The sequence below is a fragment of the Haliaeetus albicilla genome, chromosome 1, assembly GCF_947461875.1.
Source record: "Haliaeetus albicilla chromosome 1, bHalAlb1.1, whole genome shotgun sequence".
NCBI lineage: Eukaryota > Metazoa > Chordata > Aves > Accipitriformes > Accipitridae > Haliaeetus > Haliaeetus albicilla.
The window spans coordinates 20,771,033-20,792,758 of NC_091483.1; the positions used below are offsets into that span (position 1 = coordinate 20,771,033).

A 21,726-nucleotide genomic window follows, 5' to 3' on the forward strand; every position below is an offset into this window, starting at 1 on the left:
TGCAGGCTTTTCACTGCTCCCCATTCTTCACATGCCTAGCAGTATTTCAAGGCTGAAACAGTCATCCCTCCAAAATAAAGGAGACCTGCCATTTTACCTTTGCTTATGGGAAGAAAGGAAAACTTAACTTTGAAACAACAGACATTACGGAAACACGGAGGGAAAAGGGGCAAGAAAGTAGTCCTAAACCAGAGCTGAAACCTATGGATTAAGTGAGGAAAGTCTATGCCGCTGAGCCATCATACAAGAAGATTCTTGTGAGATACCAACTGTATTCTGGCAAATGCACATATAGTGGCTTACTAAAGCATCAGCTCATTACTTAAACCACAGCCTCGTGTCTGTTTCCTATCACCTGCATGACCAGATCATTACACTAATGCTCCGTTCATGCCAACAGGCTTCCAAAACACATGCCTATGTCTATGAAAGTCCTTAGTACTCTTCAATTACTTGTGGTCATTATTCAAGAGTTAAAAACATTCGCTTTTTCTTGGAGACACTGCAATTACTCACTCAGAGCAGGAGCTCTTTGTGGGTAGCTGCATAGGCTTTCAATGTGTTTTATTCTGCAGCCCAAGCAGTAACAGAGAAAGCTTTTGTTAGCTCAACTTTTGTGTTGCAAGTCTGCTGAAAAGGATGTCCCTCCAGCATTAGAAGTTAATTTAGCTGCTTCTGTTACCATTCAACCCTTGGCCTCTGTTCTGAGGCTGCCAACACAAATACCACCTGTGATGGCCATTCTCATAAACTTGTTCTGTACGAAGGGATTTGAAATGTCTGGCTCAGCTTGTAAGGGAACACGTGGCAATCTAAAGGCTCCAATAACCAAGACACCGAGGAAGGTTTTTTTTGTCACAGTGTCTATGTTACATAGCACATCTTCACAATTTCACTGTGTTTGAACTTGCACAGGATTCAGGTCATTTTTCATGTGATGAGTCTAAGTTCACACAGAAGAGCATTTATGCAGTACAGCTGAATGAAGCTGAAATCAGTGGACTTGTACAAATGCTGCTAAAAATTATTGCTAGAATCAGTCCTCAGTTACTACAGCAAAAACATTAAATAAGGCCCTTAGCAATGTGCAAGGAAATAAACAAGCATACCTAGGATTTCTTTAAATAGTGACATTAACTATGGCCTACACAAGATAATGGAGCACCAATTGAACTTTTCCGCATTTCAAACATTATCTTAATAGCATCTGCTAAGCTAGAAGCTACCTGCAGCAGCTCCAGGTTGAGTTGATCAAATTGCACTGAATTTGATCAGTCAGGCTCCAAAACACAACATCCGTATCTATTCATTATCTGAAGTGTTTGCCCTTAGACAAGACAAACTTGTCACACAGCCTCTGTTGTCCAAATTAATGGAGTGCAAAAAAATATTTACTTTTATAATGGTTAAGGCTCCACATATGCTTGAAAGAGAAAGCACTGAATTTACATAAAGATTAATTTGGAGATTGATTTCCACAGAGTTTCACCTTATACCCTCACACGTGCTGTGTAGCAGTAGTTGCTTTACTCTGCTGGTACAACAGCACTTAAGCAAGGAAAGCCAGAGAAAAACATCTAGAGCAGAGCATTGCTGTCCAACTGAATATGACAAAAGTCATTGCGCTGCATTGGAGTTGATAATACAAAACCACTGGCATGTTTAGGAATTTAGATCAGCAGTCTTTCAGACAAGAAGGTGGTAGTAAAAAAACAATCAATGACAACCATCACAGCATAACAGTAAGTATATTTTTTAACCACCAGCAGCCTGACACCGTCCTTGCACCTCTCCACACAACTTCATTAACCTGTTAAATATACATTCATTAGCATCCACCAGGAACGCATTTTTCATCTGGCAGGCAACAGAGAAAAGCAGAAAAAGAGTTATCTCCCCTTTCCTCTCTGCCCCAAACCCTGTCAATTGGCACGAGCCAGAAATGGAGAGGAAAGGAGGGGGGGAAAAATGGCGCAAGCATAAAAAGAAGTGCAAGACTCAGGACAGTTACAGCCCTACCACCATGGAAAAGCAGTTTTGTATCATCTAGCAGCTTCTTACATCTGGAGGTATTACTCATCCATGAAATGCAGTGAGGCATACTAAGGTTTAACTTTAGTTCAGAGTTAGCAAGCTATTACAAACAAGCTAGTTCCCCAGTCCCACCAGTCACCCATAGTGAAAGGTGGGGGCAGTTCTCTGAACATTTGGACTAAGCAGATGCATTGGACACCACAAACTGAAATCAAGCTGTTGGCTAGCTTACATCTTATTAGAGCGCCTATCTTTTCCAATCTAACAGCAGCTGTTGGCTGAGTCTAATTATACACACAGTTTATGCAACACGTGGTAGCATACTTGAGAGCTTTAGCTCTGAATGCACACATGGGTCAACAGTGCTAGCATTTTCAATCAATGCCACTAGGCATTTTTGCTTTGTTCTATTATGAAAATGTTTACTAAAACTAATTTCCCAGTTCGGATTGATTAAAGATACAGAAGTCTGGAAACCTGTATTTGTTGTTCCCAACTGGCTTTGGAAGAGGACCTGGGGCTGTACTGCCTACCCCATAAACAGGCAGACTCAGGTGGGCATCTTTTCTTTACCATCCTGACCTTCTGAGTTTGGCTACAACAACAAAAAGTTCCAGCGGAATACACAAGTCCAAACACCATGAAAGGTTCACATTTCCCACCTACAAAACTGTCTCAACTCGGGGAATTTTGAACTTCAGTCACTGGACTGGTTTTCTGAAGTCTAAAAGGAGATAGACACGTTCTCAGATTTGCACAGCATCTAGGCCCACTGTTTGCTTTTTTTGGGGGGAGGGGCAGATGGATGTCAAAATACATCAAGAAGGCCGATTGTGGAAAACACTTAGAAATTTTTAGGTTTGGTTTAAACTGAAGACCTAATCAGGCAGCTAGTGGCATGGGGAGTAGGAAGCTAACCTAATCAGGCAGCTAGTGGCATGGGGAGTAGGAAGCTAACCATTTAATCTGTTACTTTCCAAGTCATCAAATGGGATGGAGACACTGAACCATGTCAGAGAGCAGCAACCGTACAGCTGGCCCTTTATGAATGCTAAAGATACTGGGAGAGGATGGGGGCAGTTACTTCACCAGCCAACGTATTCGGAGGCAAAGGAAAACCCAGGGGAAGTTGGGGTGAGAGCTGAATCTGAAGAGAGGTAACAGCAGCAATGTAAGAAGGACAAAGACTGCATCTGAGAGCTGTTTTGAAAATTCACTCAAGTTCAGGGAGAATGAAAAGCTATAAGCCCTCAGGAGTAAAGTATGCACGGGTTTAAACGAATTGGTACAACAGCAGGATAGTAGTTTGTAGATGTTACCAGTGCAGTCACAATGACACAACTGCTACATGCAAAACTGACTAGGAGAGACACTGAATACTCCTTGCATTGCACTGAAACCTAAAAACCATCTTCATGGGGGAACTGAATTTCCAACAGCATAAGCTGGGGCAAAATGCTGAGCAAGAATTGCCTGATTTTGGCACAGAATCCATAACCTTGCACAGTGTTTAGTGACACTCCTGTAATTAACATGACAGTTAATGCTAAAGGAGAAACTTTTTTCTTCCTGTGAAAATTTTTATGACTCCTATTGGGCCAAGCCCAAGGCCTCCAAAGTTTTTTGAAGGAACAAAACAAAGAACAATTACTGAAAATTCCAGTTCACGTTTTTGGTCTGAAAGAAGCAGAAAAGGGAATTAAAGTTGGAATTTGATCACCACCAAGTTGAGCACCTCAGTGACTGACCTCGGAGCTATCTGTCTCAGGCTGGGAACAGAAGTTCAGTCCTGTAAATTTGAGAAACTTTTCCCAAGCAACAGAATAATGGCATTAGAAACACCTTGGTTTCAAATAAACTTAGCCTTATCATACTAATCTCTTTTGTACAAAATCCCCATGGGTATCTACTGACCAAAGTGTATTACACCTTTAATAGCACTGACATAAGTCATTACAGTAAAAAAATGCGTCTCTATGAATAAGTTGCTGAAACATGCAGCAATAAGTGACTTAAAAACTTATAAAGGCACACAGGTATTAGAAACAGCAGAACCTTCTACTGTGTGTAAAAGCTAAGACCTATCCTTCAATAACCATCCCTGTGTTCCAGAAATTTCACAGCTAAAAGCCTGCTTATATTCATATACTTGAGGAGCCCTGAAAACCCACTAAAAAAGGCCCAAAGCAGTTTGGGGGCTTTCACTTCACTTTCTGCACTGAACAGCCACCACTGTAGCAGTTCACTACATTAGAAAGACCAGGCTTTAGATTGCTTTGCCTGTTGCCATACCAGGTCATATCTATTTCTGTCTCACAGAAAAAAAGCATGAGATTCTGCGACTCATATCAGACAGGATACAATTCTTCTTGCCTCATCTGAAACTCAATCAGTGATAGAGCTAAGAAGTTAATTTTCAGTTTAAAACTTGACAAACCTTATGTTCAGTGGATGGAGATCAAGAATTATCAGAAAGGAAAAAAATGCACTTGTCAGAAAGGTATGTTACACAGAGGCTTCTTTCCTTCAACTAAGCGTTTCAAGAAACAGGAAATATCATTATGCCAGGAACACATGGCTAACCCTAAATCTGTTCCTAGTTTGTACGACACATGCAAAACTCCAGCAAGCAGTACCTTACTTTAGTGACCTTATGCAAAGTCAAAAGCCATGAAGGGAAAGAAAATAAAGCAGAGATCACACTCCAGACTGCCAAATGACAACAGGATATCAAGAACAACAAGGCCATGGCTGCACGGAGCACCGTGTGAGCCAACTGCCCTGCTGCAACCTGCAGTGCAAGTTTACCCAACAGGCAGCACTCCACAAGCAGAAAATATTAGAATGGGTGTACAGTCAGTCACAAGGAGGGTCCATTCCAACATCTGAAAAATGGGGCCACTATTTCTTGTCTACTTCATATTTTTTTCAGATGAAGTTCAGCAAGACTAGCTGGAAACCTCTTATCAGGACTGCTCCAGAGCATGCTACTGTCTCAGGAAGTGACTGGCAGCTGACTGCCTTTGCAGAATACCACGTCATTTGACTTTTTTAAAACCTTCATTCTAAGGTGTGTTGGACATCCTTCCTTTCCACTGCATTCACATGAACTGTTTAAGGAGTGCTTTCTGATGGATTTTTTGTGGAGGCTTTTTATTCGTCTGGTTTTTAAGTTCCGTATTCACCACCCTCAAAAAAATGTATCCAACAGTCAATAAGAGAAAGCCTTTCTAGTAAATCCTCTCATTACTGGCAAACATCACTATTGATCTCAAGAAAATCCTATATAATTTCATCCAGCATATTGAGTTACCAGTGAAATTCCTGAGAAACACACTTTCTCTATCAATCCGCCCACATTTCTTGTGACACCTGCATAATTGTATTTGATTAATTTCTCCCCTACAGTTTGCAATAGGTAACCCAGTATTTCAAAGTACTGCTCCTACACAGGTGAGGGTTCACCCAGTAACACATATCCATCCCAAGACTGTTCGTTTCCTAGACTAATAGCAAGTGTTTTGCCTAGAAATGGAAAAAAAAAAAAAATCATCAGTGGTCTGGACACTCCTTGCTGTTTTCACATTAAGTCCCTGAATTTGCCCCATGAAAGGTGGAGTTTTGAGCAAGGCCCATGAAGCCAAGCATGCAGATACTTGGTGCTTCACATCCTCCCCTATGCAAGACCAAGGGAGCTGCTCTTAAAAGTCAAAGCAGTATCTGCTGAGAACATGTTTCGCTTGCTACACTGCTCTTCAGTATTTACACAAAAGCTGGTTCTTGTGGCTTTCCAAAGACAAGGACCAGAGTGAATAATACTCTGATCTCCCTTACTGAAAATCCTCTAGGCAACAAGAAGAGATGGTCATTTCTTGTGATAGAGTTCTAAAGTGCATGTACACTTAAGGTTTTCTCCCTCCACCCAGAAATGTTATCCATTCCCTTTTAGCATGTAGAAAGGCGTGATGCTCAATCTTTAATCATATTCAGTACTAATACTGAAAGATTTCCCCTACTGACAGGCTAAGTTTCAAATTATGTAGTTATATTAATTTCTATTTAACACATTCATTAGAAGCTTTATTTTAATTTAAAAAATGCAACTGAAAGTTGTCATGTTTCCTATTAATGCCTTTAAATGGATTTTTCTGTCAATGAAGTTTTTACACAAATTGAATTAAATGGGAAGCACGTATTTTGCCAGAAAGCAATACTTCAAAATATATTCTGTTTGTACATCAGAGACAGTCTTTCCCTTACAAATGGTGACCTGTACTTAAGATTCCAGCTGCCACTTACTCAGTTTCAATCAAGCACCGATTCAAATTCCACATTTAAGATTCACACACTAGCATTCAAATCTGCTGTCCTTTACCAGGGTTTGTCTAAGATCCTGTGAGCCACTGAATACAGTTTAGCATTACTTATGCAAAACAGTTAAGAGCTTAACAAGATCTAGAGGATAAAAACTGCACGCCAAAATCTTCAGGATGGGATATAAACTGAAATAGCAGATCATCATCTGCTTTCAGGCATACACCAACAAGTATTTCTTGAAGGCTAGTTCATAGTTCTTTAAGATCTCTCTACTGTACACACCTCAAATTCAAGTCCATAAACCAAGCTGAGTGGCAACAACATTAAATAGGTGCCTAAGCCTAAACCACTGTTTTGACTGGATGAACTTGCCCTTTCTTCTTCATTTACAACCTCATATCAATGATGCTCCACTGGTACAGGTTACCTAGCTTTGCTCCCATAAACTCACTTCCTCAGTAACACCAGGAGAGTGCAACAGCAAAGCTGCAACAAGGAGATGATGCTTGGAAGCTCCCTCCTGCTGCTCACAAAACCACATAAAAAGTATGCTGTCTCACTGAGAAGGCATCAACTTCCTCCTCCCATCTTCAATTAAGACGCCAACCCAGACATAGCTGGAAAAGTTAACTATAGGCAGAGAAGAAAGCAAGAAATATATTTTCATGGGCTGCATTTAAACAACAGCTGTACTGTGAAATGGGGAATGCTAAATGCTGATTTCTTTCAGCTGCCCACATTTCAAGCTTGGATAGCTGACCTTCAGATGTAACATAATACTAGCTTTCTAAAGCACAATGGCCTGTCAGGGGTAAGGTGACTTACCAAGACAGTAAAAAGAATTAACAAGGCAAAATCCAGTATCACTTCCAAGAAGTAAAAATTACACAGAATCATCAGAAATCAGATTTTATTTCTTCACATGGCTCGCTTACTTATTTGTTCCTTTTTTTTGTCTTCTGGAATTAACTAGATTATTGCTATCCATACCCACATCTTCAGTAAACAGAAATGCCATCTTTGCCAGATCCCCACAGACATTTCAAGGATATCAGAGCAAAAGATAGCTGCTATTCTGACTAATAAAACATTACAAGAGAAAGATTCTTGTGTTTGATGGTGATAAAGAATCAATGACAATTCACTGACCTTCACTGTAAGACTACCAGCTGTGTACTGCTTTTTCTTCTGTTGTTCTTCACTAGCTCTGTGTGCCTGTAGGCATCTGACACAGGTTGGCAGAGACGTTTCCCCACACTCACACTGCTAGTTAATGACTTTTAAATTTAGTAGTCTGACACCAAGGAAATGTACACATATTGACTAAAGCATATGTGGTAGCCACCTATATTACTAGCAGGAAATGAGCATGCTTCAAGAATTCCAAAGCCTTTACTGATGGTTTAGACACAAGATGCTATTTCTTTTCTTTACTCCTACTATACACAGTCACTTACAGAATAAAGTCTGACAGATAATAATATTTTTCTGAAATTCAGTTCCACTCACATCTCCATCACTTACAAAAATGCAAACATCATGGCATAATTTCTGGTACAGACTGGACAGAACCCAAGCTCAAATGTTAAGCAGACTGCTCAGGACACCTGCTGAATTCACACCAGAAACTGGATTCTGCTTTTCTCTAATTCACATTAAATGTATGAACATAAACTCACTGGCTTGTCTTGTCCTCTCCTGCTATAGTTCTTCTACATTCTATAAATATATATACAGAAGGTATGCAATTAGAACATTCCTCAGGACAAGTAATCACCACTCTCTGCCTCCTTCCAAATGCAACCAACCAGTAAGCAAAATAAAAACTACAATCCAATTTGGAAAAAAACCTCATTAACTTTCTTCCATTATATTATTGTCTAAAAGAATTATTGTACAATTGTACATTGTACAGACTGTACAATCCAGTAGTGAATAAACAGGTATTTATCCTAAATACAAATCCAATACTAAATGGCTAATATAATAATATAACAAAATACTGCTCACCATTTCCTAATGATATCCCTATGCACTGAAAATTCATGGTATCAGTGGAGTTCTTTGCTTTAGCTCTCCACAGTAAGAGCAACAGGGTTCCCAGAAGGTCATAGTGATTTTCTTGTCAAAGTTAATGCAGCAAACCCTTCAACATAGTTAAATGGGATAAAAAACATTTTTGTACATGGCATTGAACCTGGGACATATTTCAGGAGCTTACACTTGTGCAGCTTGCTTCAGAAACATTCCAAAGCTACACCAAGGTGAGATATTGACTGATCCTAATGTGGACAGGCCCATTCATTTTCCAAACCTATTGGCATATTTTTAGTTACACTTTGTTAGCACTTTTCCCCACCCCCTACCCCTTTGTATACCTATGTGTCTTTATGAACTTACTTGAGACATAAGTGGAAAACTCAAACAAACTTTTAGTTATTTAATCAACTGCTACCTAATGTATCAAAAGATCAGAATCACCACCTCCATTTCACAAAAGGGAAGGAGCAAAGTCAATAGGACCTTCTGAAGTCATCTCAGAGGTCAGTGGCAGACAAAGATGATAGTGCTATACAAAGCTCCATGCAATACAGCATTGAGTCACCTCTCAAAAAGCAATGAAGTACTTGCATGCAAACATACTGCCAGATGTCAAGTGCTAGGAAGCAGAGTTGTATTCTAGAAACCCAGGCTCTGACCCATAAACATTTTTATTTTGATGGCCACTTTTTACACTCTTGATTAACAAAATATATATAGTGAAAGATACATTTGATTTCCCAGAAAGTATTAGCTATTTCATATTCAAAGTAGAGATACTAACATATAATCTGTAAATATGCAGTGTGTTATTTAATTAACCTATACTATCTGGGATAATTTTAAGGGCAAACAGCTACTAAGGCTGTCAAATTGGTACTTAGAAATTAACTCGTACAAGAACCTTCTTTAGGAACAATTACCACAAGACTGAATGGTTTTCTTAACACGTGCACCATAATGCAAGCTGTAAAGCTTGACAAAGTGTCATGACCTGTTCCATACATGAAGCTAGATTAGATGGGCTTTACATCTCTGAGAACTCCCTGTGAAACTCCACATAAAGGTATAACATCAAAAATTTGGTAGGCATAAAAAATAAGTGCGGTTGTATTTTAGTATCTGCACACAGGTAACTCACAGATGTCAGAGCTATTTCTGAAGTCACAAGCATCTACAAAATGATTAATACATTGGATTATCATACTCCTGTAGGTGCTAGCACAAGATCTCTCTTAACTTATTATCACAGAGCCTCAGGCCTGCCCTGATCTAAGAGGCAGCATTATTTACTCTACTCTTATGGCACTCCAGAGATAGGCAGCCCTAAAGCACGCTGCTGAAAAAGCTAAATAAATAGGAAAATAGATGAGCATGAAGGAGCAGTAACTCACAACAACAGAACCAGGCAGCAGACAGCAGTCTGTTTCACATTACAGATGGCAATGCATTCAGGCTACAGTCTTATGGGATTTCCCATTTGGGAAGACACAAAGCGGGGATATTCCACATTGTAAACAGCAGAAAAATAAGCAGTACCTTTTCAAGTACAGCTTATTCATCTGTCTCAATCAAGTCCATCTGACTGACTTTTGCTACTTGAACTTCATGTACACTTCACTCCCTTTAAAATGCTGCAATGAGAAAACCTGACCTGGAAGAGGAAGTTTTAGAAACAAGCCTGATGAGGAAACCACACTAACTGCCAAGGCCTGACTCAGTTTTGTGTTCACTGTAATCAAAATCCCAAGTTGTACTGAGTCAGTGACAGAGATGGAGAGGTTTGGTTCTTTAAACACCAGACAATTCTGCTTGCATTAACTTATTGTCCTCCCGCACCTCCCACCCTATCTCCTCCTTTCACTTACCAAGGGCTTGGTTTCATCTTCATCTTTGAAATAATAAAGCTGGTCACCCTTGAGAACAAACCAGCGTGTGTGCCAGGTCTTGACAAAGCCTCCTTGCTTCCGCAGCCACCCACGCTTAATGGCACTGTGCCGCCCTTGGCTCAGTGGGGGAGTCTCTGCAGAGCCATAGTGTTCTTCCATACTGGGACTGGGCAAATCTCCTGTTGAGAAAACAGGAGGGAAAGATAAAATAATTAGATTATTATCCAGGCAGTAACTCGCTCCTTTCAACACAGCTGGAAAAGAAACATCCCCCCGACTACAAAGGTATGCTAGAAAAGCATTTACCATCTGCCTGCTTATTCTCATACTGGCACCCCATCAGCTGAAAGAATACTACTTGCCTATAAAAGACAATAATAATAATGAACTGAGATGCTAAAAAGCAGGCAAGAGGCAAAAAAATGTGTTCAAGTACAGTGAAAGATATTTTAACCGGCACTGAGGAAGACTTCAGCTGTTTCTTGAGGTGAGTTCTGCTGGATTACAGGCAGTAACAAGGAATAATCTTACATCTTCAAACTAAGGAAAGCAGTATGCTTCTCACTACCAGACCTCCTCATTTAATACTCTCTGACAGGCTTGAGGCTTTCAGGGAATATTAAAGAAGCCTCTGCTTCTCCAGCTTAATATACCCCACCAGACAAGCAGGCTTTTTTGTATGTTTAGTTTTACTGAAGTCCATTTAATGGAATGGTGACAGTAAATACAAGAATAGCTGCATATCCCCTCATATAAGCAATCCCCTGACCGAAGTGGGTGTGTGTCCAGCCATGCTTATTCCAGACATTTTGCAAATCACGCAGAATTTTGGCATGTCAACTCAAGGCACGAGAAGTGTGTCAAAACCAGAGCTGAAGTGTGTAATTAAACTTGACAAACTTCCATGTGGCTTTTCAGCCTTGTTAAAACTATGCTTTTTAACCATCTCTGGACAGTCACGAATCTTCCTGATGGATTTTGTACATACAATCACGCAGTCATGTGCTTAACCTTCATGGTCAAAAGGTTCTTCCTGATCCCCTACAAAGTCTAGAGCTCAACAAACTCAGGATTTTGAGTTGCAAGTTCTGATATTTTCAGTTGAAATACAAATCAAACCGAGACCTACATGTGCCAAATAGTGTATACCTAAACAGAATAAAATGTGACTATAACCACAAACACAGCAGTGTGCAAAATTAATGGTGAAATTTCACTGTCTGTAAGTGCTTGAAGAACAACATGTTTCTCTTCTTTCTAGACTACCACTGGCAGGCAGCCTTTCTTGCCTAGTCAGGAACTTGCACAGCTCTCAGGGCCTGTGAAAGCTGGCTTTGTAGGTAAGGTATTTGTTGTTTCTAAACATCAAGGTGGGAAAAGAATAAAATATTCTAGACATTGCAGGCAGGAGACATCTCTGACTAAGAACATCTAGACCAAAGCTTCCTGTTCTGACTTCGCCAAAGTGGATTGGTGAGTCCAAGCCTGGCTCTCCTGCTCCGGTCCCCTATACAGCAACAGTACTGTTACTGAACATAGTAACAGACAGCAGCATTGCAAAGGTTACGAGCTCAGCTTCTAAGGTAGATTAGAAACAGAGATACACATTCACTTGATAGATGAGACCATCCCTCTGACAATTAATACAAGTACTTTATCTGGATAGTGTCACATCATTGTAAAATAAACTGCAATATAATCAAGGAAGAAGAAATAAATAGATCAAATAGGTTCCAGTCAGGAGTGGTTTTCAGCCCATTTTTCCTTTGGCTCCTTTCTTCCTGCCGTTCACGCTTATCCTCCTTTGGAACAACTTCTCCAGCTGCCATCTCTGCTGTGCATTTACATCTTTTGCTTTTAATGTCCACACACAGTCTGTTGTCACATCCCTGCTTTAGGCTGGATCTTGAGCAAATTGTCCCTGCAAAACATACAAACACGTCCGGCTCTCAGCAGAGCAGACAAAGATATTTTTTTTGTGCCTGGGGTTACACTTACTAAAAAGAATGAGCCAGCTGATAAACCCTCAGACCACACTGACAGAGGGCTTCCATGAGGGTTATGTACCATCAGAGTATACACTCTGAAAACTGCAGCTCTAGGGCTGCAGAGTATATCAAGATGTTGCAGTAAGTTTCTGAACGGAACCTTGCCTCCTTCCAATCTGGAACTACAAAGGGAGATTCAACTACCACTAGAAAAATCAATAGCTTGCTTTCTCATTGCCTTGTTCATAAATGTCTGCCACACTTCAAGGTGGTCTGGGCTCTTGTAATATTTTTCATTCACTTTGCATGGTAATAATTAACTATGAATGAAACAAAGCAGTGGCCAAGCAGCCTCTGAAACCCCCACAGCTTTGTCCCTGGATGCCCAAGCTCTCTCACTTGTTACCTTAGCTCTTCAGGATGAGTAAGACAGGTTAAGTGAAATTATTTGCAATAAGCAATGATCAGATAATATCCAAGAACCTTGTATCCATACAAAGCAGGCTTTATTAAACTGACTTGTATCCTACCTCTGCTTATCCCCGTGTGTGGTGAAAACGTGTCAGGAATGAGGACAGACTTATCTGTGCTATATGAGATCATTCTCTCCAAAAGGAAAAACGCACCCAACTCATAATTGGCGTTTTTTGAATATGAGCACAAATCTCTTGGATGCTGCTGTTTTTTGGCTGGGCCAAAGTAGATGCCAAGAAGCAGCCCTCCAACTCACATCCTTAGAAGGTGAATTAGCAAATATTTTAAGGAAAGTATTGTAAACAGCAGCTAAGTTATTGCAACTGAAAAAAGTAAGGAACAAAATCATTACCTATAGGCTACCCCCTGCTCCCTGCTGCACAACCACAGAAAATCACAGCTCTCAGCTTCAGCTAACCTGATCAGTTTATCTCTACTGCTTAGGCCAGCCTCAAGGCAGGAACAAAGGAAGAGTTTAAATACAGTAATTATGTGTATCACTGCAGTGTTAAGGACAGCAGGTCCCTATTACACTTGGACCACAAACAAGAATCTAAATATCAAAGTGAAAAGCAATTAACTACCTGGATGAAAGGCTATTTTTAACTTCATTCCACAAAGTCACATTTCACTGGTGTTGACACCAGTGCACAAACTAAGTGTTTGGGTTTTAGCTAGCCAGGGGGAATGTTAATTGATCTACACCTCTTTGGTAAAATTTATATCTTAAACTATTTCTGCAATACTAAAACAAATGAGGTGTAGGGGAGATTACATTCTACTGCTCACAAGTCCTCAGAGGCAGATGTAAGATCTTTAAAGCAGTAGTATATCCTTGGACACTTTCTGTACAAAACAGTTGTATTATTTCATTTATTAGTAATTTAATTCTCTTCAGCAGTTAAAATTTCGGCCACCTAACTTATTTTTGTTAAGAGGAATTGTATTTAGTCATGAGATTAAGTTTATTTGTTGTTTTCCATCTCTCCTTCCCTTTCAGAATCTGCCTACTATGAACCAGACTCGAAATCAGAAATTCCAGCAGCTGGCTCACTTTCACTAGTTGTTTTTACAGCTGTTTCAACACCAAGATCATAAAAATAAATTGCAGAAATATCAGGGTGCTGGCACTGATGCAGAGAACAGCGAGGTGCAAACAGTATGTAAATAACACATGACAAAGTGTGGAATTACATCAACGTACTCCAAGTCCTCTTGCTCTCATAAGACAAGGCAGAAAGCCATGCATTTTCAAGCACTAAATGAGCATATTCCTCAAACCCATCTTCTGAACAGGAAACACAACTTGTACTTGCTGCCAGAGTCAACTCTACTGACTTGGCCAACCTCCAGTTTAGGTAATGACCAGAACTAAACAAATGCTACATGGTCTATTCATTTGGGGCTTACTGTGGGCTAACTCTCCTGGGCTTGTCTGGACATTGGGAGTTCAAAGTAAACAAAATGAGAAATGTTCCCTGACACACTGGCTCTGCATCATCATCTCCTGGTCCATGGAGCCCATCGCCATCTACCTCTGTTGGCCCCAATCCAAGCTTTTTTTGCTCCCATAAGGGGATCTGCCTCTCTCACTAGTCTGTCTAGAAGGCAAATAACTGCACTTACGTTACCCTTGCCAATGTGGAAGGGCTGTGCTGGTGCCATGCACAGAAAGCAGGACAGTGTTTCTCCTCAGCTACCACTCACTTGATACTTGAAATACAGAATTAGGCAGCTCCCCCAGATCCCAGCATTTTGCCAGGAACTAGTCAAAGAAGTCATTAAAGCACAGCAAATCCAGTTACAATGAATAGTCACAGGATTGCACCAAGATGATCCATTTGGCAAGAAACCCTGATGGTTTGCAGTATGTTTTTATTCTCACTGAAATTTCTCATGGCCAAGATAGCACATTTCAAGCGTGCAAAACATCATGAGCATTCACTTCCAGCAACCCTTTTTCATCTTTGCAGTTGCTCAGATGCTGTATCAGGTCCTTTGCAGCCCAATGTCAGCCTGGCACAAAAAGGAGAAAGATGAGAAGCCACCAAAGTGCCTGCCCCAGAACTGTACTCCTCCAGCCTATTGCATGGTCTAATCCCCTTGCCTTCCCAAAAGGGCAAGCAATGCAACGCTGCATGGAGATGATGTCTCCATGACAGGCACATTAACAGTTATCCAGTAAAAGGCTGCAATTTTGCAGCAACAATTGACTTGGTCATTGATGAACATATCTGCCAAATATATATACACACACACATATATACACATGCAAAATTCATAAAAATATTTGTGACACAACAGTTCTATATAAAATTAGATTACTTCAGTACTGCAACACTTGCATGAAGAGATGTAACTCACATCCCAAGTGTTGTCTAATTTTGGGTTCCTTCCGACTTATCTCCCATGAGCTATGTGGAGCATAAGTGCCTAAGTTTAAGGTTATCAGTATTTTTCAGGTACAGAGTGCTGCCTCTGAGCAGCGAGTTTCCTTTTGATTTTTCTTGATTTAGTCTGGCTGAGTAACAACTTCATAAAAACATTTAGTATGTGAAGGCATTGTCTGCATTTATCTTACTCAGAGTATGTCTCAAGACACGTGAATCTCTGCTACAACACAGACATGTGTTTGTGAGCAACTGCTGCAGGAAGCGAAAGACTGGCCTATTTCTCACCATCAGGGTGCTTCAGATAGCTGCTAGTCATCTGTTGTGTCCACAGAATATTGCACATGGAAGGAAAAAACAGTCAAAGAGGTAAAAAAATACTTAAAAAGAGAGCTGACTTTCTGCTAGTGCTTAGCAACCATTTTTACAAGATGCACGTTGCAAGGAGCATGTCTCGAGTTCTGTCACTGCAAGGACAGATTTTAAAACATTCCCGTCTTGTTCTTTTTCAAAAGCTTCAGCAGTGCACTTGCCAGTAGCTTTCCTCCACAAGCCTTCAGAACAGACATTATACTTTTATCCAGAAGGTTTTCTGCAACATCTGAGAAACCTTTTGTACTGCTGGCAGTAACACTCCTAATCACAGATACATCTGGCTGTTCTGCATTCCCCACTCTCATTTTTGTCCTATCAGGGACAGCCTGAAGATATTTTGCTTCAAAGAATTTCACTTGCAAGGCCTAAATAATTACTGCTTAGGCAATAAAAAATTGTGAGAGGTGTTATCAGCAGTCAGATTGTAGAAGGCCTGATCCACTGCCCAGTGAAGCTAAGGGAAAGACTTCCATTACTTTTCAACGCAATTTGGGATCAGTTCCAAAACCAAGACCCAATAATTTTGCTAGAAAATTGAAGTCTTGGTCAAATATAACTCCTTAGTACATGATTTGCATTTCCACGCCAGAACCATCCTACAGATATTCCTACACTAGCCAAACTTTTACAAGCCTACTGTTCGCTTACAGGAACTCACGCACAGCTATAAATAACCCAAATAAAATGGGACTAGAAAATTTATAAAGAACATAAGATGGTATTCAACTTCTTGTGAATTACAATGGAAATTCGTTAACAAATTCCATCAGGCACCTTTGAAAAGTCAACTTTTGTGTGTGCCAATTTATTTTCTGTGGTTGTGACTAGTGTTAGTATACATGTGCACAGTTCAAACCCTGTAGATGAGGTCTGGACACTAGCTCACTTTCCCTCACCATACGCACAGTACCGGCTGCACTTGTCCCAGTATGAATCTGCCCATGGTCTAGGGTCACTGACAGACATCAGACTTACTTAACTTTTAGGAATCATGTAACACACTAGTCTCTCAAAAAACTTCTGCCCTATTATATTCAGGACAGCACTCAGCCCAAGCTGGCAGATAGGAAGCTGAAGTGTGACAGGCACTTTGTAATTGCTCTTGAAAAAGCAATGATCAATAGTAGTGCCTCCATATTTAGTGTGGTCTTTAGTACAAAACACTGGCAGATGGGGGGACCACAGTCAGAACCTCTTCCCTCCCCTTTGTCCTTTCTGCAGCCAGCACTGAATGGAGCTCAGAGTTAGTCCTAAACATATCATTTCTCCACTTGTTAGAACTTACTACTTCCCCACACAGCAATGAAATCATTTTGGCTTCCTTTGTAGAGATAGCTGGGTAACAAAGTATTTCAGAGCGTCCCCCATATCTGTCAGCTAATGCTATGTAAAGCAAAGCAACTGCAGTTCTGTGACTACAGCATCATGCTGTCAGATCAGTATTTTGGGTAACTGTCACAGGTTAACTTTTGCTGCCTTTGCCATTAGGTCCTATTCTGTTTAAATCCATGCAGCAACATTCAGGTAAACCCTTTCTTGTCCTTCCATTACTGTTGCGGCAGCAGGAGGCCTAATGAAATTGCACAGCTAAGAGCACTTTGTCCATTACAGACTCTCTTCTGACACCTAGAAATGACATTTTGTTATCTCCATCACTTCCTAATCCCACTGTCTTTTCTGAGTCAAGATGGACTTCACCTGTAGAAGACTTGTATAACTGATAGACATTTACATACAATCTGTCTGGCTTAAGGAGCAATTTACAAGGATAACACTGTTACACTTTTGCGTGTTACTTATGCACATACATCCTCAGCTTTTTCCTCACATGATAACACACAGTTGCAAGACAAGGTTGCTGCTACCAATGTGACTCGAAAAGTGAAGGTGTGATTAGAACGGTCCCTGATCTTCCAGGTTTCTGCCCGGGCTTCCACTTCAGGTGTCTTATTCTGTAAAACTGGCAATGCTAGAGAGAAATTGCATACAGCAGAAAATCAGCTGTAACTATCTGGAGAAACATACAAAACTACAGACAAGACAGAAAAGAGCCTCTGGCAGCTCAAGGGTCAAGTGATGCAAGATGGACAAAGAAATGCAGAACAGTTGGCAAGTCTCACAAGCTGAAATACTGAGCAGTGAAAAGGTCAGGGAGCAAGTCAACAGCAGCATCTGGAACAGCAAAAAGATATTCCAACTCCCAGATGTCTCTCTGAACCAATGGGTTACACTGCCTCTGAATATCTGACACTGAAAAACTTCAAACCCTGTTTACAGCTTCATACTTCACATGGAGAAAGTGATCCTAAGGACAGTTTAAAAGTAACTCAATTCCCACATGTGAGTGGTGAATACTTCAGCACTTACTGGCTTCACTTACAAAAGAATTGATTGAGAGTTGTGTCCAAGCATGATCTCAACAGATGATCTCTCAAAGTATAAAAATAATCTCTGGCACTACTCTTTGTTCTCAAAGACTGATGGCAAAAGGCATCTGAGTATGGATGTCAGCAGCTCTCTGTCAGTGAATCACTGAGAATGGAACGAGGCTGCATGCTCTTTTAAGAAATCCAACACAACAGGATTTTCCATGTTGTCCTATTCACAGCAGTCCAGGCCTTCCATATTCCCTGTAAAATTGACCAAGAGAATTAAGATGTTACAAGTTACATTCACTAAGTACACTGACAGGCGGGAAAAACACATTCTAGTCTGTCTATGGCAGCAAAAGCCTCCTCCCAAATCTGCTGCAATTCTTCTAAATTGAAGGAGCACAGAGGTTCTGCAAAAACAGTTTGTGGTTGCTGGAAAGTGGGAGGAAGAGGAACATTTGCTGCCTGCACCACACTTCAGATTCATCTCTTGCTCGGAGCAAATACAGCCCCAGCAAAGTCCCAACTCTGGCAACAAGAAGCTAGCACAGCAAGTACTGGTTGGCAACATCTTTCCTGATACACAGACGTTCAGAGCAGGAGGAACGTTATTTCTGGGTGCCTCCATAGAAGCCACAGTAGAAACAAAGGAAGATTCAAGCCACCTCAACCCACCCCATAATTACCTTTTAAGTCTTACATTAGTTCACATTTGATAAACAGAAGCCTGTGGACTTATTTTTCACATATTTACTATTAACATTTCATGCGAAATTACTTCCTTCTGCTTTGTTAAGTACAATGTAATGTGTTTCCTTTTCAGTTCAAAGAAGTTCAAGTAACAGCAGCATTTGGTATTCTGCTGAGAGATCCTCTGAAGTATACATCTCACATTTGGAAATGTGTTCCCCAGAAGGACCACAGCATCACTGAAATGTGCGCTTGGGAGCATCCTGCCTCAGTGTCTCAGAAGAACTGATAGAATTACAGCACCTGCCTGCACTGAAATTCTGAACTACCACGTCCATTTCTCACCCCCTCCAGAGGCTCATGGACAGTGCAGCACCTGGGGGCAACTTTAATGGTGTGTGTGTTCACATTACACATGTACTGTATGCATCCAAAAGAGCATATGGATAGTAAACAGGTAGGCATGTACTGTACACAGGTAGTGAGCACCCACCCAGCTTCAGGGAGTACCTTGGCACTGTCCCAACTGAAATAAACACGGACAAGGCAGAACCAAAGGCTCAAACTAGGCATACTCAAGGGTGCATCCGCTTCCATTCCCACTAAACTCAGCACCAGTGCCAAGATTTGTGTCCTCTCTGTGTGCCAACCCCAGCAGGACCTAAACTTAAAATAGACCTACTTTTAAACAGAAATCAGTATAGTTTTAATGCTGTTCAGAAATGTTTTATATAAATGGTAATTGGCTCTGTCACTTAAAAACATTAACCATATTGACATAAATTTCCATGTTAGAATACTGGAGACAATATAGTAAAAATTTTTAAAAGCAGATGTGTGTCTTTCCATGGAAAAAGCCAACTCAAAATAAGCACCATTACTTTGTAGTTGACATTTCCATCTTCTGCCCAGGAAAAGCAGTAATTCGTGCTTACAGAATTAACATTTCACTTTTTAAAAAAACAAGTTTGCATCAAAAAAATACAGTCCACAATCCTTCCTATACATTTTAGAAAGCAGTAGCGAGTATGTTATGCCAACTATATTGTTTTAGTAAATGCAAAATTATGCTATACTACACTAATAAAGCCATTGTGGCACTGCCCTTTCCAGTAAAGCTCTAAGCAAATACTGTCCCCAAATTCCTAATAGTACCCCTTGACTCTGAAATGAATTCATATGGAGGAATGGTATAAATTCATGTGGTCCTTATCCTTTAAAAGGTCAATCTGTGCATGGATGCTAACACCTACTTCTCCAGCTTGTACTGAAGGAACCATTAAAGCCAAAGATGCAACTCTGTACTGTATTGCACTCACAGTCTTCAGGCTCTGTTACTACAACCCACAGTTAAAAGGTGAACACACCTTCTCTAAAAGCATTCTGTGTTCATGCATGTCTTTCTGGTCATTACATAAAATGCATTTGAAATCTGCGCAACATAGAGTGTAATTGCATGCAGCCATAGTGGGTAGCCTTCCTCCTCCCACTCATCTGCTATGTGAATTAAGTGAGAAGCAGAACTAAAGTCAAGAGCACTTTAGCAAGTAAGTGGTTATCTTCACTCACCTGAAAACAAGCTAAAACTATGTAAACATCTTTTTCTGGCATTGCTCCACACAAAAAAAAAAAAAAGTGAAAAACAAGTTAAGTTATTCACCTAGTAAATTATTCAGAAACAGGACACATGTACATGTTACTTACCTACACAAAACTTAAGGTAAACATTTCTTGTTTTGTTTACTTAAAAAAAGAGCACTAGCTAGTAGCAAAGCAACTTCAGACACTCTCCAGGTTTTAAGTAGGCTACATCAAGGGATACAATTGCATTAACTAGGACTAATACTCAGCAAAACAGCCGCAAAAGCAAAAGAGAAACAATCCAAAGATGGCAGGTCCTGAATCTGCAGCCACTTTGAAACTGTGCTAAGCATGTTCATGTTTACATAGTTCAATTTATTCAGCATCTACTTTAAGAGAGGCAAGGTATCCTGAGAATATAAATTCCTCCTGCTATGAACAACAGAGCTTATTACCAGCATAAAATAATGCTAAGAACAAGCCAGCAAGATCTACCTTCTCTTATTAACTCCCTTTACAGTAAGGAGAGTCTGTGTTTTAAGTCACTATCTGCAGAGCAGAATATCAGTGTGCCCAAGGGAAAGGAGGTTATCACCTACATTCAGAGGGCCTTACTATTTCACATTACTGTAGTGAAAGCAACAGAGAAGCCTTGCTGCCCTCCCCCCACCAAAATAACCCATCTCTCTATATGGACATCATTGCTCTGCACTGTTGCTTTCTTGACTTTCCTTTCTCTCCCCATTTAAATGGCTGTGATTTCACAAGCCTGCAACTACTGCACTGGACAAGTACACCTTGAAATACGAACCCCATGAACAGATTTCTGTAGTTCATGTGTGAAAGAGGAAAAAAAACCTCATTGTTGGGGCTTCTCTTTTTACAAACCTGAACGTGCAGAATTTACTTCAGTGTTACTCGTGTTACCACTCATTTTAACTGACCTCATACCCTACAGCATGAAATGACAAGGAGTATACATGGACCTGAATTTGGGTCATCTCTGTAGCACTACCAGAAGGATATAGCGCTATTTTAAACAGTATGTTTCTTCCTCTCTAACACAGGTCTCCTTTTCCTCACACCTATACTTAAAACACTTGGTGCCTAATTCTGAAATGTTTTCAGCACTAGCTCTGGAAACAATGCCAGCTTATCTCCAAGATACACATTTGCTTTTTGTGATGATTTAAGTTACTCATCACACTTCAGTTTCTTTTTTCATCTTTCAAAAATTTGCTGACTATAACAAATCAACAGGGAAACAAACATGTTAGAATAACTCTTGAACGATATTAGTTTCTCAGGGAGTTGCCAAAAGCCACCAGTCATCATGCTGACACATCAAGATGCTTGGATACCAAGATAAAAAACTGGCTGTATGGCCAGGCCCAAAGAGTTGTGGTGAATGGAGTTAAATCCAGTTGGCAGCTGGTCACAAGTGGTGTTCCCCAGGGCTCAGTACTGGGGCCAGTTCTGTTTAATATCTTCATCAATGATCTGGGCGAGGGGATCGAGTGCACCCTTAGTAAGTTTGCAGACGACACCAAGCTGGGTGGGAGCGTTGATCTGCTTG

General features: G+C 40.5%; 1 protein-coding gene across 3 annotated transcripts in view; it reads right to left on the reverse strand.

Annotated features, from left to right (window-relative positions):
• ARHGAP24 (Rho GTPase activating protein 24) overlaps positions 1-21,726 on the reverse strand; it is a 278,923-nt gene that overhangs the window by 179,065 nt on the left and 78,132 nt on the right. For all 3 annotated transcript variants that reach the window (XM_069781438.1, XM_069781428.1, XM_069781420.1), the window contains exon 2: positions 10,260-10,459. In XM_069781438.1, coding sequence (XP_069637539.1) covers positions 10,260-10,439 — 180 coding nt within the window. In that variant the 5' untranslated portion in view covers positions 10,440-10,459. The remainder of the gene's footprint in view (positions 1-10,259; positions 10,460-21,726) is intronic.